Source organism: Pygocentrus nattereri, chromosome 11, assembly GCF_015220715.1.
Source record: "Pygocentrus nattereri isolate fPygNat1 chromosome 11, fPygNat1.pri, whole genome shotgun sequence".
Classification (NCBI taxonomy): domain Eukaryota; kingdom Metazoa; phylum Chordata; class Actinopteri; order Characiformes; family Serrasalmidae; genus Pygocentrus; species Pygocentrus nattereri.
Window position 1 is genome coordinate 43311890 of NC_051221.1, and position 27742 is coordinate 43339631.

At 43.5% G+C, this 27742-nt stretch overlaps 2 protein-coding genes across 4 annotated transcripts in view; one reads left to right on the forward strand and one right to left on the reverse strand.

Moving 5' to 3' along the window:
* Positions 1–1390: 1390 nt before the first annotated feature.
* On the reverse strand, positions 1391–4646 carry crebl2 (cAMP responsive element binding protein-like 2). Of its 2 annotated transcripts, none has more exons than XM_017723000.2 (3): positions 4443–4646; positions 3778–3975; positions 1391–3147 (listed from the first exon to the last, which is right to left on the reverse strand). In XM_017723000.2, exons 2-3 carry the CDS (start codon positions 3973–3975, stop codon positions 2986–2988), a joined length of 360 nt encoding a protein of 119 aa, XP_017578489.1. In that variant the 5' UTR covers positions 4443–4646; the 3' UTR covers positions 1391–2985. The 2 variants fall into 2 exon arrangements, with proteins under 2 accessions (XP_017578489.1, XP_017578488.1); XM_017722999.2 differs by having other exon boundaries at positions 4388–4643.
* A 4061-nt stretch (positions 4647–8707) lies between these two features.
* dusp16 (dual specificity phosphatase 16) overlaps positions 8708–27742 on the forward strand; it is a 28851-nt gene continuing 9816 nt past the window's right edge. Inside the window, exons 1-3 of one of the 2 annotated variants that reach the window (XM_037542796.1) lie at positions 8708–9095; positions 15347–15413; positions 20400–21283. In XM_037542796.1, coding sequence (XP_037398693.1) covers positions 21038–21283 — 246 coding nt within the window. In that variant the 5' untranslated portion in view covers positions 8708–9095; positions 15347–15413; positions 20400–21037. The remainder of the gene's footprint in view (positions 9096–15346; positions 15414–20399; positions 21284–27742) is intronic. The other variant, XM_017723001.2, reaches the window with a different exon arrangement.

The window sequence follows — 27742 nt, forward strand, 5'->3', positions numbered from 1 at the left end:
AGGAATGTGCATTTACATCGGTCCTAAAGGCACAGTATCAAAACCAGCCTGTTTATTTTAATGAATAAATGAGATTGAAAGCGGTCAGGTAAAAATTAATCATGACATTATAAGTGGACCTAATTTAACAACATCTGCCAAGCATCTAACGTACACGAAGACAGCGGTTTACTAGGTAAACTTATTTTGCAACTACACTAGCCATTTTAACAGACAGCCGAGTCTGTAAGTATATAATAATGACTGTAGTCAGTAAAGGGTGTCGTCACCCACCCTCTCGGTCATCCATCAATAGAAAATAAAACCACAGGACTACCGCTGACCAGATGTTATTTGGGTGACACAGAATTCTCATCACAGCAGTAATATGAGTGACGAGTGGTACTGCTACAAGCGAAGCAGGTACAGCGGCATCGCTGCCTTCTTTATGAACTGTACACGTAACCACTTTATTAGACAGTCGTACATTTAGAGACTACAGCGGATGCGTCTCTGTGCAGTTTGTGTTTGCTTTGCTTTCCCTTCATCAGTGCTGACTTTTTTGACCACAGAAAAACTGCTGGACAGCTATTTCTGGCTGATGGACTATTCTCAACAAAGCTTTGAGGTTTACAGACCAACTTGCCGCTACCATGTCTGTGTCACCGCTGTGCTGAGAATAAACCACCACACAAGTAAAAGCCTGTGGTCCTCTGATGGAATGAAAGAGGGAGGCTGATCACCTGCGCAGACACAGATGGGCTAAAGTCAGTAACCCAACAAAGTGCGGCTATAAGGTCGATGTACCAGATTAAGTGAGGCAGCATAAAAGGTTTTCTTTGAGCAATGCCACAGTAGAACCACTTTACTTCCCTAAAGAACCATTTTTTGTGAGATGTATGAGCCAGAAGAGCTTTTAAAGTCATGAAGAACCTGCACATAATGTAGACGTTCTTCAGCAATTTCAAGGTTATAATAATAATAATAATAATAATAATAATAATAATAATAATAATGTAGAGGTTCTTTAAAATCCTCTGCACTCACAAACATCTTTTACAGAAATGGTTCTCTAAAAGGTCCACCCATGAACAAAGGTTCTTTAGAGAACCAAAATTGGTGCTCCTACGACACCAGGCAAAGACCCCTTTTCAGCACCTTTATTTCTAAGAATAAAGTACTCAATAAACTGGCAACTCGCTGTTCATATAGAGGCCACATGTGAGACCAACACTAAACTGCTGTTGAGCAGAAACAAAATGATGAATATGAATTCTGACGTCTTCACCCCAAACAATCTAATGTTAGTGTAAAAATGATTACACTACCCAGAGCAACTGACCCATCCTTGGCTTCATGATGAACAGAGTGACAAAGTCAGTAGTGAAAAGAAACACGTACACAAACCGGCTTTAGTTCTTACTGAACAGGCTTTATGGTAACAAAGCAGTTGCACGTGTATGTTATTTTAGTTTCATGTACAAATGTTTTCAGCATCCTCCAACATATCTGTACACGACTTTAGATATAAATATAAAAATATACATTTCTGTGCTAAATAATGTCACAACATTGGAAGTGGACAGGTATGAAAATGGGCAACAAAACATGTACAAACATATATCTTGTGTTTGTTTGGACACCAAATGATTGATCCGGTCATTAAGATTCCTTTTGTTTTGCATCTGATCAGAGGCCTGATTTTGCACGCAACACTAGTGAGTGCAGTTGATTTAAATTCTAAATTTAATTCTGACCCCTTCACTCCCATTTATAGTTTTAAGAAGAGAAAGTTATGAACCAATTTAATCTGCCATGCTTTTTTAAGTACCATGAACATGCTTTTGCATTTCTACTTAATTTGCTGGACATGCTACAAATCTGGATTACACCAGGAATAGGCAGATAAAGAGTTTGTCTTAGTGCACTCTCTACACCGGCGTGCAGGATCCGAACTAAAGGGAAATAAATAGCGTTTACAGTTTGTTCATTTCACTTGTTTTCAAATAGTTCACTGATTGATAGATTCAACAATATGGATAAGAACCATAAATACATTCAACATCATTCTAAATGGAAAAAAAAAAATAAAAAAAATCAAACATCTGACAAAAACAAAATACATGATTGTTAATCCAAAGTTCAAACACAAAGAACAGACACTTCAGGAATAAAACGCATAACTGAAATCGTCAGTGTGGTATAACCACAATATCATCTTCTTATGGTGAGAAAGTGGAGGACGATGACCGGGTCACAAAGGAACGTTTTGATACTGCAAGTATAATTTCCTTTAAAATGTAACCAAGCAAAGCAAAAGCCATTTCTCATCAAAAATGCCAGTTGGACCACTAAACAAGTTAAGGACAAATAAAAAGTGCTTTCTGTTTTAGTTAAGGAAATAAATATATTCAAAAATAGACCAATTACTTTGTGTCATTTCTTAAAAAATAAAGAAAAAAATAAGAGCTTTAACCAGTGCTATGCAAATTTTTAATTTTTTTTTTAAAGTGCTTAGAGCAAAGCTAAATTATTCGGACAACACCCAAGGTGAGTATGTCTGTTTCCTTTGTTTTCTTAGAAGGATTTCTGGCATTTGTGATTTATTGCACATGTTGGCTGCCATGTACCCACAACTTCGACATTTAATTTGGACTCCAGGAGAACTGAACACTTGCTTTAATTTTCTTCACCTGAACGAAGTCTACATCACCTGGTTCTACACGGGAGATAACTGATGGAAATAACTGGAAATCCTCTAAGTAAGCATGGGTCCAAACAACGGGCATTACAAAGACAATACTGCATACTTTCATATTAAGAGACATAGTGTTACATACTGTATCTTCTCCAGACCACACAGACGAACAGAGCCAGACTGTATTGATGGTATGTGGCTGTTGCACTGTACCTTCATATAGTGACTAACACATCAGCTCTATACGGTTCATCTACTCTGCTGTTTTCTCCATGATACAGAGAACGTGTTAAAACAGGCATCTGACTTTAAGCTGACTTATTCTGGCTGATCCCAGTTGAGCTGTACTTGCCGTTTTTGGGCGTTTTGGTGCTGGTGCTTTGAGGGGTTTTCTGATCGTCTCCGGTTAAGAGAGCCTTTATTTCTGATGGGATTTTCCCCTGGTCCATGGCAGTGCACCACTGCTTGTACTAGAGGATTAAAAGAAGAGAGAGGATTCAAATAAGATCACTCTGCCAAGAGTTACATATTTCAAAGACATGTGGATCATTTAAAGCCTCTGCCTTTGCTTTGACATTTAGGCTTCAAAGGCTGCTGAGAGAATCTCTTAAAACACACAGGCTGTTTACACCTTGCAACACGCGATTTCAGCGTTCGGACCACATTCCTATTTCGCTTGACCACATGAAACGCCAGGTGTAAACTCACCCAGAACCGACTGTGATCGGATTACAACCGGATCCCTACAACCACATCCGAAGGTGGTCAAAGACAGATCTGCACCACGTTCAACACGAGTATGAACAGAATGGGTTTTGTTTATCTGTGTAAATATGTCAGCAGGTGAAAAGATGAACAGCGAAACTCTGGAGGACGGAACGAAGGACACGCGAGGTTGGAGTGATCTCCAAGCCAAGCTTGTCAATTCTCTCCAGGAGAAATGGGAAAAGCACGAGTGAAACAGAAACGAATACACGCTGATGTGCTTTTTACACTAACCCGGTCACACGGCTGCAGTAAAGCACTTAAATGGGAACCGGATATTATTTGGACACATTAATGCAGCGCGCAAGCAAGAACATCAAGAACGCGCCACCAACCATCTCCAGCTCCTCTCTCAGAGCACAGATGGCTCTCTCCTTGCTGGACACCAGCTCCTCCAGGTATTGGTAGCGCAGCTTCTTCCTGGCTCGACACTCCCGGGCACTCTGTCTGCTCCGCTCCAACTTGGCCTTCAGGTCAATCTTGGCAGGTTTTCGGCCGCGTTTCCCTGGTTTCTTGACTTTTCCACCAACCATCTGTGAAGGAGAAGCCACACGTCATGCAGGTCATCACAGCAGTCAAACCAAACCATGGCAGTAAGATGTGCTCGCGTTTTAGAGCGACCACTTTAACCAGCTCCCCGAGTTTATCCTCGCTGACACTCAGGGAACCAGCCACCAAAGCTGAGCCTAACGAGGCTGCGAGTCTCACACGGGAGCGGGGAACTCAACCCGGCGTGAAACGGGATCACGGGGCTCCTTCGCCGCTCACATGGAGAAAGTTCCAGCACCTTCAGTTCAGCCAGGTCCGAGCAGACCAGGCGGGTGTCCAGCGATACCAGACGCTGGCTAACCAATAATACCAACAACACAAACCAAGGCTCGCTACGAGGACCCAGACCCGAGGCGTTTCCAGAAATGTAAGCCAGCTGAAGTTAGTTTCGCTTACCTTGCTGTCATCCATTTTGGATGACTGACCCACGCCTGGGCAGCCAGACACCTACCCAGCGAGCTCGACTGCTAACCGGCCTCCTGGACACTTCCCCGCGCGCACCTTCAGCCGTTTAACCCGGTCAGTGTCCGCACAGGCGTGTGAATGTCCGAAAAGCCCGGTTCTGAACTCGGAGGGACCCTTTCAGTCCGGCCAGTGTTTTTAGCGTCGCTTCCGCCCGCAGACTTCTTGTTTTCATCAGTGAGCAACGCCTTCTGCGCTCAGTGCATGCTGGGACTTGGAGTTTTTGTGCATGGTCGTGTAGTTTGAGCGAAGTCTGAGGGAAAAAAGAGCAAAATAAAAACCGCTTTATTTCTTTTAAGGCTGGAAAGCAAATCGTAAAGCATGTATGAGTGTTTCTGCAACCACAGGTCGCTGCAGGGGATTTTTGTGTTTACATTTTATTATGAAGCATAAAAAATATTTTATTAATTAACTGACTGCCTTAACACAGTTTGGAGTATATACACGAAATTGTTCCTAACTGCAGTTGTCGTGTGATTTATGAAGAATATTTTGACAGTTTTATTCACGTCTCACAATAAAAATAAAAAAAATATAAGATGACTTTTCAACTGAAATTGCATTGAACGTTATGTTGTTGTTTTTTTCAATGTACTCAACTCAGCAAATAATAATAATAATAATAAAACTACATATTTGAGTTGGTTACCATGATGTGCTCGCTTATTCTCACTTTCACTAAAACATGTCATTTCACTATGAGTGTTCAGTCTGTTGTCCTTACCATACAGCTCATGGATAATGCATATTGAAATAGACTTTTAAAACTATTTCATACTTATGTTAAGTTCAGATGGGATATTAGGAGTTGTCTGCAAAAGCTAACTCAACAGGCTAATGCAAAAAGCCATGCTATTTACCGCTTATACTCTCAAACAGTAAAAATGTCTTCGCTGCAGTCGAAATCCAATTTAAACATGACCTGTAATTTTCTTTAACTGCCTATTTGTATAATTTTTGTTTTAGTTTAGAGAGCCAAGAGAAACAGTTGTGTATGTAAAGTTGCCTGGGCACGCAGTGTTGTTTCGCTGTTCATTCAGCCCAAAGATAAAAGTTCCGTCTCCTAATTAAGTTTCCACACTCCACGGTATATCACACTCTTTACCCGCCGAGGCCAGTCTGTGTTCTCAGCTGTGCCTAATGTCCCCTGACAATTACAGCGATTCTGGCCTTTCACTCGGATTGAATAGTCTGAGTTATCCAAGCACATTAATTGCTCCAATATGAAAACCCACTGTGTTTTGTCTCAGGCCTTCTTACACCGCTCAGTATCTATAGCTGCTCAGTCGACACCGGCAACGTCACAGTCGCTCTTAAGGGACCAAGTCTGTGAAGAAGATGTTATTTAAGAAGGAAATGTTTATTCCATTTGTAACTGTGATTACAGCAGTGTTACAGAACCTATGGCAGGTCACTACTGTACGTTGATATGCTGTGGCCAATGTAAGGCGTTTATTTGGGATGTGTTTTTAACTGTGTTTCCATACAATGCTGACATCAAACTAGGACGACTTCAGACGCCATTCAAACCAAAAGAAAACAACATGTTTTATTAAATAAAGCACATCATTTGAACTGAACTGAATCTGCACAATCTGTGCAAAAAGAGGTTTTGACCGGTGTAGCCGGTAAACTGTAATCACCCAGCTAAATAATAACTCTGTGCATAAATCTGATTATATCTGGCTGTGGTAATTTGAGTTTATGGTTCTTCTTCTATTTAGTTTAAAAATTAAATGCACACGTTCACCTCCAACCTCCCACTGCCACTACGTTTGGATGAAGTGTGTGTGTGTGTGTGTGTGTGTGTGTGTATTGCATCTCCAGATTAAACCAGACATTGTGTGCAGTGTAATAAGGGATGCAAACACCTGGTGTGTGGGCACCAATAAACAGCTGGCAGAATGGGATTTTGTTCTACGTACAAACTGACAGTACACCTTCTTTTTATACTCACTGGAAACAAAACCCAGCCAAAGGTGGCCAAGATCTATAATCAGTCATTTCACATCAGACTTTTATCTGGCTTTGGCTTTGTGTACATATACACTCACCGGCCACTTTATTAGGTACCCCTTGCTAGTAAAAGGCTGGACCCCCTTTTTCCTTCAGAACTGCTTTAATTCTTCATGTCAGACTTTCAACAAGGTGTTGGAAACGTTCCTCAGAGATGTTGGTTGGTTATTTGAGTTCCTGTTGCCTTTCTATCATCTGGAACCAGTCTGCCCGTTCTCCTCTGACCTCTCACATCAACAAGGCATTTTCGTCCACACAACTGACCGCTCACTGGATGTTTCCTCTTTTTCGGACCGTTCTCTGTAAACCCTAGAGATGGTTGAGCGTGAAAATCCCAGCAGATCAGCAGTTTCTGAAATACTCAGACCAGCCCGTCTGGCACCAACAACCACGCCACGTTCAAAGCCCCTTAAATCCCCTTTCTTCCCCGTTCTGATGCTCGGCCTGCACTTCAGCAAGTCGTCTTGACCACCTCTACAGGCCTGAATGCAGTGAGCTGCGGCCGTGTGATTGGCTGATCAGCTGTTTGTGTTAACAAGCAACAGAACAGGTACCTAATAAAGTGGCCGGCGAGTGTATATTTACAATATATATGAGACACCCAGTCCGAACACAATGACAAAGAAGACCAAAATTATTATGAAGGCAAAGAGGAAGAAGAGAAATAAGCAGGTGGTGTAGCGCAGTGGGGAGTACTGCTGCCCTTTATGCTGAACACAGGGTTTGATTCCACACCTGGGCAAGCACGCCATGCCGTACTAATAAGAGTCCTAACGCCACCCGCACGCACCACTGTACTGTGAGTCACTCTAAAAAAGAGCATCTGCCAAATGCACTAATGGAAAGTCAGCATGGTGGCAAATCCAAAGTACATAAGACCGATTTAAGACGCATTTAGGGACTAGAAATCTATAACTTGACCATATGACCATCTTAAACCCGTCACACAAAGGCCTGCTGAAGAATAGAGCCACAGACAGAGACAGCAGGAGGCACAGTTTCACGAACATTCCTCTCACGGCTGCTCTTATATCGATTTTCCTTTAAGCGACATATGATTTTTTCTGATATCAAAGCCTGTGTGTCATGAGGGACATGAGGCTCAGCTCAGCGTGAGGTTTGCTCTGAGCTCTTTGATAGTGAGGGCTGCAGACAGTAGACTATCTGATCTTTCATTACCATAGAGACTTCTGTCAGCCCTGTGTTGGTGTATTGGTTGTAAATATTATTTTGATCATTTTCATAACCAATGCAGGCCTTCACCACAGCAGTCTCTATAGACAGTCATTATTTTAGTTAATATATGTATAGTAATAATATTATAGAAAAGATAAAGAATATCTGTTATGACAGTATAATAGATTAAATAAAGTGAAATGATTATATGAATAATTATAATTCCAATTTTTTTGTCATTAATCCCATTTATTCCAATTTAGCAAGCGACAATTATAGCAGTTCTTCCTCTCCATTCATTTACTACTAATAAAATCACAATACTTCTGCTTCTTATACTATTAATAACATTAATTATTCATTTTCTCTCCACTATTGATGTAACTACTACCTCAAAAGCGAATTCTGCAAATGTTTTGAAATATATTGAAATAGCAGAGATGTAAGCAAAATCATTCAGAGTGGTCAGAATTGTGGACAGTGGTGGTGGTAGGAACCAGACATCTGATGCCTTTAAACGACCCCTCACAGAAAGTCATTACGTTATGCGCTGTCTGATGTCAGACGTTGCTTTTGGGATACATGCATGCGGTTGTCAGGCAAAATAGTCCCTAAATAATACATACAGCAATATCAGATATAGAAATATCACGTAGATTCGCTCGTGGTGTTGAACTACACACCGCGACCCCTGGTTCCTGTCACTTCCACTGTGGAAACAAAACCAACAAAGGCGGCCAAGATCTATAACCAGTCATTTCACATCAGACCTTTATCTTTGTGTCCATCTACACTCACCGGTCACTTTATTAGGTATCAGCAGGTCGTCTTGACCACCTCTACAGGCCTGAATGCAGTGAGCTGCGGCCGCGTGATTGGCTGATCAGCTATTTGTGTTGAACAACTGAACAGGTGTACCTAATAAAGTGGCCGGCGCGTGTAGGTGAGTGAATTATACCGAAATTTCAGATCTGGTGGAATTCCCCTTTAAGAAAGACCGCACAGCGGCTCAGTGCTGCTGACTGACGGCACCAGGCGCTGAAGCCCCGCCTCCAGCTTTAAACCCAGGCTGGCCAATGGGCCCGTCGAGCACAGCGAGCGCAACTTCGGAGCTACTTTAGTCCAGATCCCGCGGACGCGCCGCGTTTCCAGCCCGCGGCGATACAGCGCGAGTTAAAGAAGCTCTTCCATGAAAACCGACGCGAGGTTCTCGTCGAGGAGGTCTCCGCTGGTCTCGTGTCTTCAAGGCCTTTCCCTTCACTCGCGGTGGGACTGGCTGGTTTCGAGTGACGCCATCGCGTTATTTTTACCCCGATGACCTCATCCCCGAGCTGAAGTTTGGTGACCAGTGAAACTTTTTAAAACTTCTTTTTTTGTCTTTACCGCTTTTCGAGGAGGCGCTGAGGACGTTGTTTCCGAAATGCTGTCCGGTTCGTCTCTTTCCGCGGCGGTAAGTTCGCTGGGCGGCTGTCTGGGAGGGTAACGCGGGCTTGGCGAAGCCGGGGAGCGGCGAAAGTCACACCGTGTCCTGGGCGCTGCGAACCTGGCTGGGGGGCTTATTACCCCGTTATAACGCACTGTGTCGCGTGAATGTTTACATTTCTGTCCGTTTGTCCGACTTGTCCTGTGGTTAAACTCGGGACCTGCCGGACAGCCGTGCGGTTAACCCTGTAACTACGGTAAAAGGCCACTTTTATCAGTTTAACACTGATACCTGTTACCTGGAAACACCTGAGGAACAAAAGTAAACTCCACAAACGTCTCAGACGGCGGACCGCCGGGCCACAGGGACGGGAGGCGCTTTGTATGGGGGGGGTTATTATGAGCCGTTCTGGCCGCTTCCAGGCTCTTCCCTTTATGAGCCCGTGGCTCTTTTCAGTCCTGTGTCCGGGGATGTTAACCCAAGTCTCACTGGGCCGAGCAGTGGTCTGAGAACTTCCGCCCAACTCAGTGAGCATCAGAGGCTGACCCGAATGTGGTGAAGGCCTGTATCAGTGAGGATGACGAGCATCCTGTGCGTGAAGAGGTGCTAGAGATGGTTCATACTCTGGGAAGTGGAGAGTTCATCAGCTTGACCGCAGAAAGGGTCTAATCAGATGGGATGACGTGTTAAATTAACGCTCAAACTCGGGTCATCAGGTTGAGCTCCTCACGGTTTCCATGTCAGTCCCTCAAGGTATCTGAGGTGTTAGCCAAACTCAGACTGTGTACTTAGATCTTTGGATCTGAATGGGTTTATATGAGGAGCTATACATGTTGTTGGTGGGCCCTAATGCAGGAGCAGACACCAGCTGTTTGGGTCTTGACTCACTGACGCTGCCACAAACTTAGGATTGTTAGGTGTAACGTCACATACGGGTCTCGGCCGATTCCCCGCTCTTCCATCATAATTTTCATTGGGAATTGAGTCAGTCAGTGGCGTCTCTGTCTTCATCACTGAGAACATACGACTGAAACCACAGACACAGCCTGGTCCTGGATGGGTTCATCTCTACACACGTTGTAGAACACCCCCCACCCCCCGAGTTGTGCTCAAGTCAAACCCTAGCCATCACGGGGTGACGTGTAGCTGCAGATCCTGTAATGGTTGTAAATGTATAGCCTCTGGCAGGTGTTGGCTGTTTCTGTGCTAGTCGTGAAAATGACCAATCAGCTGTCTAGTCTGTGTGAGTGGAGGTGTGAAGTCAGTGATACAGTCACGGGCACGTAAAGTCTTCATGACTGCATTGATGGGTGCCTGTGAAACAGATGTGAGGCCTTTGAGGCTCATACTCCGCCTCCCGCTCACCGTCTTAATGTGCCATCAGGCCTGTAGTCATCATCTTCATCACTGAGTGCTGAAACATAACAGCCGGGAAAGGTTGCGTCGCTGTGGCTCCGCCACGGTCAGATCACAGTGTTAGTTACAGCACTCGTGATTTCAGTAGTTGATTAGTGTCATTTGGATTCATCATAAATGAAATTATTAACTGTAATCGTTTGGAGCCGCTGGCATTTCGGTGGACTACAGAGCTTCGGAGTGGAAAACTCCATGATTCTCAGGCTTAAGCTCAGTCAGAAGACCGGAATATTCAGTGATGTGTGACTGGTCTGCTTACTCCCGGCCCTCACACGTCTGTTTCAGTAGGGCACTTATTTGGGCTCGCATGTTAGTTGTTCTCCCATTATTTACAAATAATGATGGTAAGAAAATAAAACGCTGTAACGGCAGCCGGTCCAGGTCCTGTGATAGGAGACATTCTGACTAGTGTTCTTCACTGTGACTGGAATGAAAAATACTGGTGTTTATGTCTGATTACTGCTACCGATATATAGCTAATATATATATAATATAGCTATTAAACGACAAACGTAGCTTATTTCTTCTTATGTGCCAAACTTACAGCATCTAGAAAGGTTGAGAGTGTGGTGTTAGCAAGCTGTGGGGCTTCCTCATTACGGCGTATTTTTAGACTGTCTTCTTGAACAGCTTTCTTTCTGCTTCTTGTCAACTGACAACTGAAGAAACATCTGATCATTAAAACTGAAATATCTCTGAAATAAGAAACAGGCCAGTGTTTAACAGTAACGTTTAAAGCTTTTTAAGCAGTGAAATGAGTGAATGAAAGGGCCGGAAGGCGGCCTGTCAGCTTAGTGGCGTGTTCTACGCTTTAAAAATGACAAACTTAATATTCTCAGTTCAAGCTGAAGAAAAGGTTTTAATTCAAGGGGATTTTTTCCCGCAGAATTCAGTTGTTAATGCCTTTAAAAGCTCCCTCCCTGGGTTTTGGGTAGTAAATAAAATGAATATATCGCTGCTGTCGGAACAAAACCTCATGTCTCCATTTTTGTTGTTTTTCATTTTTTGACATAGATTAAAAATCCCTGTTTTTCTTTACATTGTGTTTAAATTTCGTGGTGAATGGACAAAAAGAAATGGCCCAAAATGACTTGTGGGCGGGGGGGGGGGGTGGGGGGGGGGCTAGTTCCATTGGCTTACATTGAAAGCAGACGAGGTTTTTTCCTTCTCCTGTAAATTTACAGTATGTTGGGTGGAAGACGTTGTGACCATTGGTTCCTCTGTAAAGAAAGTCCAGGAATGACCCTGTTCACATCGATAGAAAAATTGCTGCAATTTCCCTTTAATATTTCTCAAATGAGATCACCGACCGGCTTTAATGCCAGAAAACCGTTTGGTGTGCTACCTCATCATTTTCCATGAACACAAATGTTGAAATCGCCTCAGACCATTCTCTGCCTCTGTGGTGAGAATGCTGGCCAAATCAAGGTAAGACACCAGCGCTCGATAACGAGAGGAATGTTTTGATCAAGCTTCCTTCTTCCTTCTGTACACACGCAAGCAGACTCCTCCTCGTGGTTGTGGAAGTGGCCTCTGAGCCGGGGAACCGGGGGAAGGAAGCTGGGTCTCTTAATACTCTCATGGGCGTGTGACATAGCAGTGAAAGAACACTTCCCAAATTAAACCACTTGCTACCCCAGCCCAGCACTCCCCCACCACCATTTTTAATCTCACCGGCCTGGTTCACTTATATAAGTCAGTGTGGAGCTTGTAGCCAGGTGTTCAGTGACACTGCCTGAATTAGACCTGGTACAAGTCTCCTGCCAGGACACCGGCAGACCAGACCTACTTACTGAACCTCCAGCAACTCTGCGTCCTTTCGGGAGCAGCGGAACTTGTGAGACGTGCCTTCTGCCGCCGATGTCTGTCATTTAAAGCTTCTAGTGAGTTGTAGTGAGCCTTTTTGTAATCTTATCAGCAATATTGTTAGAAGTGGCAGGTATCGCTGACAGTGACGAAACAGCTCTGTGAGTGTGCTGCTGCTGAGAAACGTCTGCGTGAAGGGAACTGGACAGGAGACGGCCGTCACTTTCTCTGCTTTAAGTCAAGATAGTGAGATTTTTCCCCCCCAAGTCATTTCAGAACATTTCTTTTGGTCCATTCATCATGGAAGTTTGCTGTGATGTAAAGGAAATCGGCTGTGCTCAAATGACGTGTTAATGAATTCTGGCACGCAGCTCATTGAATCGAGCAGAGAGCGGCGCATGGAGTCACAGTCAGCTTCTAAACCTTCGCTTCATACCACGTTTGTGTTTGTAACTAGGAGAGATGATGTCTTACTGTGATCCGCATTTGATTTGAATAGAAAACCTTGTTCTGTGTAAAGAAAAAAATTTACAGCTATTCTTGATTATTATTACAGAAGAAAGTCAGAAGCGTAAACTGCTAAAATACAATCTGAGTCAAATACGAATGTAATTCATTTTCTAATGAATTATGTAATAAATGTATTGCACTTAAGGTCCATGTCATAAATCTGGGACACAAGCCGTTTAACACGTCTGAGTGAAGCCTGTTCTCTGAGCTAGCTGAGTGTTTCACTTAATGATGGGTGGGGGAAGTGATATTATTGGTTAATAGACCTTTTCCACCCGCTGGTGTACGGTGTCATCATGAAAGTTCAGATGGTTTAAAGGTGAGCAGAAGTCGTTACGCTGTGAAAAGAGGAATCTTGTCTTTTAAATGACATGGTGAATTGTGCTGAACGTGACGAGCGATATGAACTAAAGGTAAAAAAGGTCCGGTTTGATTTCAGGTTGGCTTTAAACAGGACAGCAGTAGAAATAATTACCTCTAGACTTCAGGGTTAACAGTGGAGCGGTAATCCACTCTTGTAACATCGGCCTCAGGCCGTATTCATACTAGTGATGTTCCTCGTGAAGTAAATATGCAGTTTGTTTTGTTTGGATTAACAGGTTCTGGTCTACATGTCTGCCGCCGCTGGGTATGGCACAGAGTCTGTGGGCTCCAGCAGCTGTAGTCTTTTGTAGGGCTGTCACAGAATCTTCTCCGAGTGAGTGTTAGGACAGAGAAACAGACCATGAGGTCACACACACGAAGCAGGTATCGGCGTGGAACAGCACCACTGTTGTGTTCGGAGGAGGAAGTTTTGTGCTGTTTATTCACGTACTTTTGTTGTCATGAGCCTCTGGTTAAAGGACTTGGGTTAATTTTTAATTTGCCTTTTTAACAAGTTGAATTGTGCTTTCAAAGCCGACGCCTTCTTAGCGTTTTCCTTATTGCCTCGTAAGCCTTTTCAGCTTTAGATTCCCGATCATAAAGAGTCCGCTCTGTAGAGGAAACAGTAAAAGCATACCCTGCTTAAATGTTAGTCCAAAACCACAAAGAACATGAGAAACAAAGCACAAAAGACGCCAATTCCCTTTTCATTTCAGACGCGGTTCCCAGTTCAGATGAGCATTGTGCAGCATTGGGTAATCTTGTATCATTTGTGAAGGACCCATGAATTCAGGTCAGTGGCCTGTGTCATTTGTTGTTGCTAATATTGGGGACATTGGGCATTGGGCCTTCTGCCATGGCAGGTATTTATATCGAGGTGTCTCACAGACAGAGACATATCCCGGTTACCACGCTCAGGGCTTTCTTAGTTACACTCATTCCCCAAATCTCACCTTGCGCTGAAGGCCGTAAGAGCTAAGTTTGGTTTCTCTGATCTGCGTATCATGTGGTGCTGGTTTTAGGTCTATGGATTCCTTCCATTTTAGTCATGCTTGTTTTTTTTATCGCCATGCCACCTCAAAAACCAGGTGGGGTGAAAACAGGACACCATCGATGTACCACGTAACACTAGATGAGGCTCATGGTTTTATTGGCTTATGTGCAAGACTCGGCAACTTGGCCCTGAGCAGAAGTAGCCGTTAAAACAAAACCCAGCCTGCTGCCGTTCTGAAGGGGAGCTGTTATTATGATCTGGCAAGTGCAGCAAATGTAGAGGGCATGCCTTTGAAAATCTGTGTGTTGTGGTTGGGAATCTTCCTTGGAGGAAATTGTAGCATGTCGTGAGTGATTTTCAGACGTGATGTTCTGAAGGAATTGAAAAATTCCCCCTCTTAAAACTGGGAGGTCACCGCAGTTAAACTTCTATTTGTTGTTCAGGTTCTTATCATTCCTCACAAACAGCTTCGCTATTTGATGAAAAAAGAGTTTGTATGTTCAGAAAAACATGCAGTTTGCTTGTGGCTGAATGTTCTGAGAAATGTATGGAAGTTTTGTGACATTTCAAGAATTTCTGCATGACTTCAATCCCTTTGACCTTCCGAAATAACAGACTGGTCAGCACTGACGTTAGAGGCCAGCCTGGCGCTGCTTTGAATCTTGTTAGGTTTTAATTTTTACACCGTTTTGATCCGACTGTGGTCAGATGTCAGTCTATGGAGCAAAGTCCGCTCATGGCCACTATCTCTGTGAGCCAGGTTGGCCTTCAATCAGGCAAACAAAAACGTGTGCCAGGCCCATTCGACTCTGCCACTTTTCAAAAGCACGGAGCAAACAATTTGCATTCATTTCTGCCTTTGTAAACAACCAGAGGAAGGTCAGAGATTCCGAATTAGGAGGGCGACTTCCTCTCTGTGCGGTGGAAAGTTCAGCAGGCCGAGTGCTTACGGACCACTCAGGCTGCTTTTCCTGTAGGTTGCATGTGTTTGAGAACGGTCCGTAATAGCAGAAGATCTTCCGCTTTATGATGATGATTGATTACGAATGCGTTGTTTGACTTCATGTTAAATAACTGTACCTTCGCTGTCGCCATGCTTTCCCTGGAGCTGTTGGTTGTGCTCTATCGTGTCTCGTGTGAATATTTGTAAGCACTTGGGACAAGTTAAGCATGTGTTCTGTGATTTCAGAAGGAAGTAGAAGATGCCCAGGGCCCTCCACAGTGAAGAAGTAATGCATTCATTTGACCTGATTCAGGTGTGTACCTGATTCCCACAGGAACACAAAGTTGTTGCTGTTAGACCATAAAGACCTTGCATCTCCAGAATGGTACCTTTTTGGGAGAAGTAGGGAAAAAACCTTCTTAACTTTAATGCATGGAAATGTAACACGTATGTTATGTTATTTTTGACTATTATACAAAGTAATTTTGGATTACATCCAAAGACTCATTGGTTCTTGTCATGATATGTTCATATGAAGGAGAGGTCAGCTGCCAGTTCCACATTGTGTACATAAGTAAAAATGTGGTTTTGATATGACAGCAGGATTTTCTTTCTGTTACCTTTGGCAGAAACTGCATTGATATTTTTATCATGTGAAAACAATGTGCACATTTGTGTCAGACCAGCTTTTATTTTAAAGCCAAGAAAAACAAATCCATGTTCATTCTGCATCATTTATATGTCTCCTGAAGAAATGGAAAGGGTGAGATTGTGCTATAGTGTATACTTGCATTATAAAACCTATATATATATATATATAGTGTGTGTGTGTGTGTGTGTATATACACTTTTATATTTTATATATTACTTCTGAGGAGATTTGAAAGATGGTCTTGTGTGGGTTTAAATCTGACGCAGATGGGCTTCTGTTGAGCTTCCATATAAAACGTGCACCTGTTGTTTTGCGCTACATATTCACACCGTTCTCTGTGCCAGTCGCGTCTTTACGTCTGCCGTGCTTCATGTCCGAGCAGTATATTTCAAGTCAATCTGAAACTGAAGTGCCCTTTTTTACATTATTACTTTATTGACCTGCTTATCTTAAGCACAATTCCTCATATCAGAAATAAGAATGATGTAGTTTGGTTATATCGTTTCCCTGGTTTCTTCCATCAAAATGTACTTTTGTAGAAACATCATCTAAATGTTTTGGTTATGTGGACTGGACCATCAATTTGGCATTATTTAGTGTTGTACATAATACATATGCACTAATATTATATATATTTTGTCTACATATCTGTCCAGTAGCGATATTTAGTTATTACTGTGCATCTCCTAGTCGTTAATAACTTTGAGTTTTATCTAATATTTGCTTTTATTCAAAATATTTACCGACTTGTACTTGAATTTAATAAGTATAAGGCACTAAAATGCAACTTGAGGACGACTGCCTTACTGCTCACAAGTCTTCTTTAATGAGGTCTTTTTTGCGCAACAACAGACAAACTGCAGTCGTGCTGCCGTAGTGGAGCAGGTGTTCTGGAAAATAACAGGAAAGAGAAACCCCTGTGGTCAACCAACAACCAGGGTGGTCATTAGAAAACCTAATTTAGTGACGTTATTTTTGTACCTCATAGCGCTAAACGTTTCATTGGAAATATATTTTTAACACATTATGTTGTAGTGAATTCATACAGAGGCTGCATTTGACTGAAGTCTTTCCCGCCGTGTAAACAATCAACACTGTGTTTTCTCAGTAGACGTCAGTTACGTAAACCCGATATGGACTTCGGCCTAGAATTTCAATCTCCATAGTTCTGTCATGTATTAGAGGGTTTATACGTCTTACTCTCTAAAATATTTGAGCTGTCAAGTACTGGCAGATTTATGTTAAGAAGGGAAAAAACTGCTGAGTTATTTTATTTATTTGAGGAAATATGGACTTCGCTTATTGTTTACTGTAGACAACTTAGTTGTGAGACTGTGTTGAAACCAACCCGGCCATGTGGAGGCTGTACTTTAGCCTTGCTAGCTCTAACTGACCTGTTCAAATGTTTCAAAGCAGTGCCAAATTACTGATACCATTAGAATAATATCGCTGTGAAATATAGAATAATATCGCTGTGAAATATAGAATAATATCGCTGTGAAATCTGTAACTTAAGTAACTCTCATAGTATGAAAACTGTCTTCATGGTAGAGCTGAAAAAATTCAGCTTTATGCAGTTTTCACATTCCCTACATTGTCATCAAGGTTGTCTTCAGAGGTTGTAAGTGGAGAAATTGAACCAAACAACAGGGAACAGGGAACTACCTGGAGATGAGTAATCAGAAGCAACTAAACCCAGATGTGCAGGGTCATCACAACCACAACTAACAGGCAGCCCGGCCTAGTATGTTCAGAGGTTCAAGGCTGCAAGCCAGATAAACATGGATTCTCTGCTCTTCTTGGCCCAAAAACAGGCCTTATTTTCTAGAATATAATCACAGTTAGACATTTTGCCCAAATCACTCAGCCCCACTTCATGGTGAAACTTGAGGAACATCTGTCAGATTGCTTTGGTTTGGGAATATATAAGGAAAACGAGAACCAAAGCACATTGTACTCGAACCAGTTTAACTACATAAACAGTCCGTGTTAGGTTTTACAGTGTGTTAGGTCGTGCTGTGCTTTCCCCTAACGCGGCCTACAGTGCAGAGTCACATTGAGCGTTATGTACACAACCAGTCAGTAATGCAATAGTTACGATAGTAGATTTCCTCTCCGTGTCATTCAGCCTTTTCATGAGCACACACCATAATTTTCAGTGGAAATATGAGAGACTTGGCTATTGATTATTAGCATCCCTGGAATTTTGCTCTCTGAGCCTGAGAGACTACAGAGCTCCCAGACTAAACAAGCAGTCTTGCCCAACACTAGTGGCTGTTGGAAGGTGTTGTGTCCGGGTGTTTGGAAGCACACCAAGCCCAGTGCTTCTCTGGTTTGATAGTTTGTCTTGGCACGTGCTGTCGATAGGGCCTACTGCACAATTTGTTTTATTGTCTGTGTGTGTGGGCCTTGCTGGAAGGGGGAACTTGTTGCTAGGAATTTTTTTCATGGCAGCACCGAGGAGAAGAGAGGGGTTTTTTACAGGCTGTGGGAGTTTCCACAGTGCTGCACTCACTGAGTGCCACCTACATCATTACTAGGAAGGCCTTGTTCCTTAAATCATACATTTCACACTTCTACTCAACACACACACACACACACACACACACACACACACACACACACCTCTCAGTTTTCATTTTCACTCAGACTGTTTGCCTGTCTTGCTTCGTCCTACACAGCACATCAAACGTTTGAGCACCGGTAGCTTTTCTAGATGATTTCAGATGAGCTTTATTTCTTTGTTGGTCTCTAATAACTTACAGTATTTTATATGTACCGTTTATTCTGAGGAAAACAATATTTATGATGGGACTGCCTTGGGAAATTGGCAAAAGCTCAGGCTTTTTATCTCTCTGTTGTATTGCCATCATTCACTAACATCAGCAGCTTTCAGGTGTGTAACCCCAGCCATTAACAATATTTAGCTGTAATTTGATATGAATTATTTCCCATTTGTAGGTCGAAGGTGAAGAAATGATAACAGAAAGAGACGTTTTATTATGATTTGATAAAAAGTTGCTGTGTGTAGTTTTGCTGTGTGTAAGCATTTTCCTCATGTTCTTCTCATTTTTGAACTTAAAATGAAAAAGTAATGTAAGTAATGACATGTAACTGTAATTAATTGAGTAATTAGGTAATTAAAAAGATTGGATGATCATGTAAATTTTGACAGATTATCCTCTGCTGACGTATCATAATAAACTGTATCATTGGGAGCCGAATTCATATGAGTTTTACAGAGCCTTAGCTTAGCTTAGCTTAGCTAGCATTTTGCCAGATGGTAATGTAATTACCATGTAATTACTCTTTGGGCGCGTTTCTAATATTACATCATCAATTTTAACAATGCTGTTCTGCACAGATGGCATGTAACTGTTGATCCAGTGGTTCTCCTTGGTCATTTGGTGGGAAACCAGAATATTGCCAAAATTTGGCCCTTTTTCAGGACAAGCCCACCCATTTTACTGTGTCGAGAGCAAGTCTCGTGCTTGGTTTGCACGTACCAGCAGTCTCTGGGAATCTACGTCACAGTTTTTAAAAGCTCAGAGTGTGCAGGTGTGGAGGTATTTAGCTGGTGATGTTGTGTTTGTATATCCTGTAATTAAATGCAGGTTCTACTGTACACATTTGTGAACTAACTGTAGATTAGAATGATGGTTAAAAAAGGTGAAGTAATAAAAAATGCACATTTAATCTAGTGATGCACTAAAATTAAAATTCTTGACGAAACCAAAATTCATGGTGCATAAAAGAATATATACTTTCCAGTTATTTCTGCCTTACCATTATAATTAATGTAATAATTACATGATAAAATCATTAATGTAATAATGCTGAAAATGCTACAAAGGTGATAATTGCCATATTGAGAAAAAGAACTAGAGGACGAATTTAATTTTAAACAGTTTGGTAAATAATATTGAATATTAAAAGCTATGTAAATTATGAAGATGCGGTACTTCATGGTTTTTCAAAGGCATTTAAAGCTGAATTCAACAGCAACTCCACTGTAATGATGGAAAACACTTGTTTGAGTCCCGGGTGGATGTAGCTTTGGAACTCCTGCCTAGCAGTCTGAAGTTATTCCAGCAGGGGGTGCTACTCGCGTTCCCAAGCTAAAGACTGGCTGTGTTTGAGTGTTGATCTGCTGCTAATCACACTGCTTTAGCACGTTGGTGCTGACCAGCACAGGAGAGCGAAGAAAACTGGCAGCATGTTAATCACGGTTTCATTTTCATTACCACTTAGATTTGAACACTTCCCCATAGAGCTTTAATCTTGTGCTTTTTTCTGCTATTTTTGGCTTTTGTGATATGCGGTAATATCAGTTAGTGCCCCAAGGCTAGTTACTTTAACATATTACAGCAAAACAACGGTAACGACTCTTGATCTCTGATCTCCGTGTGAGGCAAAAGATTTTTAGTATGTGTTTTAAAAGTAGTTTGGGAAAACCGCCAAATCATTAATAATTAACATTATAATTAACATTAAAACACTCATTTTAAAAGAAAGTGTCACCAGAGTTTTTGATGGCAGTCTACATAAGACCCATTGTTAATGCAAACTTTCCATAACAAAGTCTGTTGCATCTGTTTGAGTCCTGAACAGCCTGAATAACGCACCCTGTCCTTTTTCTCTCCGCAGCCAGATAACTGCTTGAGCATGAAGACGAGGAGTGAGGAGGATGATGTAATGGCGCTGCGGCCCAGGAGAAAAGCCCTCTTTTGTCACGCCACTGCAATGGTGTAAAAGAAAGGCCCCCACTCTCCCTCCCCGACAAGCCCCCAAAACACAGTCCAGCCGCCTCTCACTGCCTGCCTGCTGGAAGTGGGCCGAAGTAGATGCACTGTTTGGCGCAGACCCCCGATTACGGCATACATGCTCTCTTAAGCTTACAAACACATATAAGCAGGACAGTGCCCCCCCCTACACTTCATTATCACCTACATACACACACTCACGTAGTGTGCAGTGCCTACCCACCCGTTTGTTTTCTACTCTTTCAAGGCTTCTTTGCTTCTTTTTTTCTCTTTTCCTTTCTATCCCTCTCTTTTTCACTTTTTTTTGTTGGGCTGGGCACTGAGCCCGCCAGCCGAACGCCACGAGGGTGACATCATCGCTTGCCGCCACAATGGGGTCGTTCTTCTCCTGAGGGCCCTCGCTGGCTGGCTGCGTCACCGCTCCGGACCTCCAGCTCCACGGGACTGCCAGGAGGAGGAGGAGGAGGAGGGAGGAAGAGAGGAGGAAACGGTCAGAGATAGAGGGAGACAGAGGTGGTGGATATGGCAGAGCCTACTGGGGCAGCAGCCCTGGCCACAGTCAGAGTCATCGGGCCAGAAGGTCTGGTGGCCCTGCTGGAGGGCGGACTGGACCGTGTGCTCCTGATTGACAGCCGGCCCTTCGTGGACTACAACGCCTCCCACATTCTGGAGGCGGTCAACGTGAACTGCTCCAAGCTGATGAAGAGGAGGTTGCAACAAGACAAGGTGCAGATCACCGAGCTTCTGCAGCATTCAGCCAAGAAGAAGGTGAGTGGGGGTCCGGAATACGTCCTCACTGTGCATGACTCTGTTTACCAGTTCAGAGGTTTAGGCTGAGCAATGACAATGTGACAAAGCTTATCACAGCAGGTGAGAACATTAGACATTTTAAAGTGGTCCTGGAGAAGCCATGCTCTACAGACTTTGACGTTTTCTCTGTTCTGACACACCTGATTGAAATAATCACTTCATTAACGAGCCCTTCTCCTGTTGAAGTGTATATGTTAACACTAACATGTGCAGGACAGGGGAACTCCAGGACCCAGATTAGCAACAACTGTTTGGCACGTCTAAGATTCCAGTCTTCAGCAGCTTCTCACTGACACCTGGGTCCAGTGCAGTTGATGGAGTGCAAGCTGATTGGCTATAGCTGGCTGACAGTGTCTTTTCCGTTTTGAACCACATCCATCAATGTGTGAGTGATGAATGATGAACGCTTAGGGGAAAGACTTCTTCCACAGTGATAGTGAACAGTGTCAGGCTCATGCGAACACCTGGAAGATACATGTAAAATGATGGGAATCTTGGACGCTCAATTCAAGACTTCTGTTCTGAACGCTGTGCGCTGTTCAGAACCATGCGTTCTATATAGAACCAAAATTATTCTTAAAAGGTTCTTTACACGATGTAGAACCATTTCACCGTGCAAAGAAGCTTCTAAGCTCTACTGATGGGTTTTGCATGTTCATGGTTCTGTATGGAACTATTTGTCTTTACTGAAGATTTTTGCAAGACTTGTTTTTGTATAAAATGTTGGTCAAAGGACTGATTAGGCATGCGCCCTTGCCACAGGTGAACCTGGTCATCATACGTGGCCATCTCAGCGTCTAATAATTCCACTCGAGATTTTTCTGTACAACACTCACATTTTATATACATTCACGTTCTGTCACATCTGATAAATGAGGCCCGGCGTCTCTGACCTCAGCACCTACATAAGCAAGTGTTTAGAAAGTGTTTGAAGCGAACATGAGAGTTAAATAAGCCGTCCCCTCTCACGAGGGCCATTGTGAGGCCCTAGCAACAGGTTGCCGAGTGACCTCATCCTAGTGCAATCTGTCTCTGTCCAGCCTTGAGCCTCCCCCACTTACACACAGACAGACACACAGAGGGAGCGTGCCACTCGCTTCGTTGCAGTGAGACAGCAATGGCAGCCAGACCACAGGAGCCCCCCCCACCCTCCATCCCTAGGGTTGCAACTAACACTTCGTTCTACAATCCATTAGCCTGTCCACTATTGTTCGATTGATCTGCTAATCTGCTGCTTCCTGGCACAGCCATCATTAAAGGTTCTGCAGCTTCTGCTTTCATGGTGCATTGAAAGAATAGAACCCATAGAATTAAAGCCCTTAGCCCTTCCTGTAAAACACTGGCGCTTAGCCTAAAATTAGGATATGACCCATTAAAAGATCGATGGATAGCTGATTAGCTGAGCCGCCCTCAAAGCTATTGATATAGCGCACAGATCAACCAGGTTGTTAAAAATTGTTCCTTTGATGTAACTTGGAACACAGTACAGATAAGTGGGGCCAAGCATCAGCGTGTAGATGATGGAAGCAACCTGAAATCATATTAAACACAACCTGTGTAAGAACCTGGTTTGGTTGAAACCGAGGGGCTGAGAACTATAATACATTCAGGAATATATGACTGAAATATATATGATGATGGGCTTCTGACTGGGCGGTTGAAGGTCGAGCTCTTGCTGTTTATCACATTCTTGTCAGTAATTTTGCACACCCATGTGTGAGTTCCTCACACCACTGTGCATCACACTTTCTCTCCGGGAACGTGAGTGAAATAGTCGTCAGTTTTGTTGCTTGTTGAAGTTTTTCTCTATGGTGCATCTTTGTAGTTGAGCTGTCACTGTTTTTGAAAGTGGTACCAAATACCCCTAATTTTTGTCTGTGTTAACAGTTTTAGTAATCTTAAACAGCGGAACCAGGTGTCTATTGCACTCTAATGCATCGTTTCAACTTCAAATCTCAAATCATTTCTCAACTTGACTTTGCACTGGCATTTTTTATTTGGTCAGTTAATAGTTAACAGTTAATTGTTAAACAATTTACATACCCAGTATTAATGTTGTTAAAAGTTTCGAGTAGCATGCCTTTCGCCCCCTCCCAGTCCATACGGTCTACACATGGAAAAGCCCATTTTTAATTCACCATGTTGTCTCACTGAAGAGATAAGAAGTGTTGTTGCTGCAGACTGTAACAGCATTACTGGGCAGTAGATGAGGGGGACATAACCCAACGTGCTGAAGTCTCAGTGTAGCCTTTCCAAAGATCTAGATATATGAAAGCAGTTCAATTCTTCTGACTTCCCTGAGGACGTCAGTCCAAACTTCACAGTTTGGTCCACGTTTTAGTCTTGACTGCTTTTTGAATGAGGCACAGTACAAGGCTGCCATTCAGAACAGAGGTCATCCACATATATCAGTCTTAAATTATTATAATTATTACATTATTATTAGAAATATAATATCTGTTTAATTTTGAGGGATAAGTAGTTTGAAATGAATGTTTTTGGTAAATAAACCCACACAAATTTTATTATTAAAGTTGCCTAAATGACATGCAAGAACTGACCTTGGACCCTTTAAGTGAACAATGGGTTGACTTTCTCTGTAATCAGTGTTGTTGACCAATCGATGCAGCCCTATCTCTTTCTCTCTCCGTGGCCACTGCAGCAGGAGGTTGGGGCAGGGAGCTTTGACTTGATTTCAGCCTTGACCACTGTTGGCGGCTGGCCAGTGCTCACTTATCTAGGCCAAAAGACGCCCTGCTCTCCCGGTCAGATACAGAGAGCGTTGCTTAGTTGCTCAATGTAGATGACATAAGAGTTGTGCTGTCCTGTGGAATGCATGAGAAGAGGGAGATAAGACAGGGAGCGAAAGAAAAAAATGATGCTTTGAAATTGCGCGATTTCGATTCTGTGAAAGACAAAATTGTGCTGATGTGTTTTAGTCAAATGGAAACGTAAAGCATCGTGTTTTCTGAGTGTGAGGCAGACCAGAGCGCTGGGTTGCAGTATCCCTACTTATGTTTGACACAGCGCAGCAAACGTTCCTGCACACCTCACGTCCCAAGTTGTAGTAACCAAGCATCCCGAGAGCCTCAGCTGGGGTTCAGCCCTTCTGCTTCCACACATTTCAACTGCTTGTCAATTCTAAGTTTAACTCTATTTATAGCCTTTTTGGCATAAAACACAGTTATGAAGCTGCTTCTTTGAGATCCATGCCCTGACGCCCAGTGAGCAAGTGCCAGTGTTCTTAATAATTTGATGTTTTCCTGCTTTAAGAAATCAGCTAAATAACGCTGTCTTGCATAGAAGTTGCAGTTCTAACCTGTGCACAGAGGAATGTGTCATTTATATTGATTATTTATCACTCGTAGCTCATCAAAACACTTTCTAAAGCAAAGGAATTCTTTTGACAGTTCACATTTAATTGATAACACAAAGCAGACTTTTTTCAGGTTTATCAGCATTACATATAATAACTGAAGACATGAAGACTGTAAATAAAATGTATATATTTGTGCTGTAGACATTGTCACGACGTATAGAGTAGGTGTCTCTACAGTGAACCATTTAATTTGTTTACATCTCAATGACTGAATTATGCAAAAATTGTGAAAAATTGGTGGAGTTCTCCACCAGTGGATTGTTTTTGTTAGCACTCCTGCACTGAGCTATTTCTAGATGTGGACACCAGCGAAAGTGGGTCGTCGGATACGCTCCTGCAGGACTTAGTGGGCCGAGCCCCACCTGAAGCCTCCATCTGAAACCAGCCGCTCATAAATCAATATTTTCCATGACGTCATGTGGAAGCAGCAGCGTGCCGCAGGGCAGAGAGCTGCCTTGCCTGTGTGTCAAGCTGAAGAAACCCAATACTGAAACCTCAACTGGTCGGGCTTTGATGATGCTGCTTTGAATATCTATAGACCTGAAGCAGCGGCAGAGTTTGGAGCACTGAACGCAGGTCTGGGATTAGCCGCGGTGTTCTTAGCAGTAGTGCTAAATGTTTATGTAGGCTTGTTGATCTGTTGGGAGGTCGGTGTGAGTTTTAGAGTCTCCCCCTGAGTGGCTAACAAACCTAGAAGTAGGTCAGGTTGTGCTTGAGACATCTGATCTGGGTCTGACTAAATGTGTGCGTGTGTGGAGGGCTGTGTTTGGCGTGGTGTGTGTGTGTGAGTGTGTGTGAGTGTGTGTGTGTGTGTGTGTGTGTGTGTGTCTGTGGAGCAATTGTATTTTGTCTTCCTGGGTTTGAGTGTCTACAGAGCTTAATGAGCAGTGTCTATGAATATTCAAGAAAGTCCTCAGAGGACATGCGTGTGAGTGTTGGTGTGTTTAGTCCACAGTGAGATCACTAATTAGCATAGAGGGTTGTGTGTGTAGTTACTGAGCAACCTGAGAAGCAGTTTGTTGTTGTTGTTGTTGTTTGCCTTTGTCAGAGAGGTGAATGAAGCGGTGAGTGAAGCGGTGAGTGAAGCGGTGAGTGAAGCGGTGAGTGAAGCGGTGAGTGACTCACTTGGGCATGTGGATGCTCTTTGAAAGAGTTTTAGCTTTATGGTTGTAAAGATAACAGAATTTTGGCATCGACACCAATGGCAGGTGTAGTATCACAATGCTTGATAAGAAAACTATGGCAAAGAAACGAAACCTGGTAAACGCACCTTGTGTTTACTGGACTGAACTCAGCTTTACAGCCTGTGTTTGTTTTAAAAGTTCAGTTTTACACAGGAAGTGTGGTAATGTAGTTCTAGGGGTGTTGCTCAGTGACCGTGCCAGACGTTTTTATAGACGGTGCGCTCCCTTACTGTGAAACCAAACTCAGAAATAACCGCAAGTTATGATAATGCTGTGCAAAATCGGAAGAGGCTTCTTAAGTCTGGAGGCTCTCGAAGAAGTGTTTATTTTATTGGAAGACTGACCATCAGGACCTCCTCCTGACCATCACCAACCCGCTCTCCTGTTCATTTGTGCCACTGCAGCACCCTCAGTTACATCACTGTGCCATCCAGATGTACCAGCCCTGAGAGAGAACCGGACCGTTTCAGCTCACTCCCACTTTTCATAAAGACCCAGCCAGAGACGGCCTCAGCCTCAGCCAGAGACGGCCTCAGTCAGAGACGGCCTCAGTCAGAGACGGCCTCAGCCAGAGACGGCCTCAGCCAGAGACGGCCTCAGCCTCAGTCAGAGACGGCCTCAGCCAGAGACGGCCTCAGCCAGAGACGGCCTCAGTCAGAGACGGCCTCAGTCAGAGACGGCCTCAGCCTCAGCCAGAGACGGCCTCAGTCAGAGACGGCCTCAGCCAGAGACGGCCTCAGCCAGAGACGGCCTCAGCCAGACACGGCCTCAGCCAGACACCGCCTCAGTCAGAGACGGCCTCAGCCAGAGACGGCCTCAGTCAGAGACGGCCTCAGCCAGAGACAGCCTCAGCCTCAGCCAGAGACGGCCTCAGTCAGAGACGGCCTCAGCCAGAGACGGCCTCAGCCTCAGTCAGAGACGGCCTCAGTCAGAGACGGCCTCAGTCAGAGATGGCCTCAGCCAGACACCGCCTCAGCCAGAGACGGCCTCAGCCAGACACCGCCTCAGCCAGAGACGGCCTCAGCCAGAGATGGCCTCAGTCAGAGACGGCCTCAGCCAGACACCGCCTCAGCCAGAGATGGCCTCAGCCAGAGACGGCCTCACTTAGAGACGGCCTCAGGCAGAGACGGCCTCAGTTCAGAGACGGCCTCAGTCAGAGACCGCCTCAGTTCAGAGACGGCCTCAGTTCAGAGACGGCCTCAGTCAGAGACCGCCTCTACCAGTGCAGTTTCTAAAGCTTTACCATCCAGTCTTCAGACAGAGATCCTCTCAGCTTCTATTTGGTCTTCAGCTTATTAAACTCTAAACACTGTCTGACCAGAGGAGGACGGCTCTCCCCTTGTGAGTCTTGGTTCCTCCCAACGTTTCTTCCTCCAGTCTGAGGGAGTTTTTCCTCGCCACCGGCGCCTCTGACTCGCTCACTGGGGGATTATATGTTATAACTGTATGTTTTCAAACTTCTGTAAAGCTGATTTGTGACAATATCACTGTAAAAAGCACTAAACGTATAAACTTGAATTTATTTGCGTTTTCTGTGGCTCAAATCCAGTAAATAGGCGTTGTCCTACTTCAAGTGTCCTTCCTTAACTTTAGAACTTGGAAACATACAAAAATGGTTGGTTATAATAAAAAGACTAAATTAAATGTTTGTGTATGTTTTCTTCTCTTTTCTAGAGAAAAATCGAGTAGCCACTCCCATCTCTGTTATTTATATGAACTGATGGGCTGCCCTGCAGCCGCTAAGGGAGGCATCCGAAGTACTAAAATCTAGAGTATATATTTGTTTACCACGTTACAGTACTGAACACATAATGAAGTTCATTGAAAAGGTCAGGAGCCCTTTATGATGTGTTT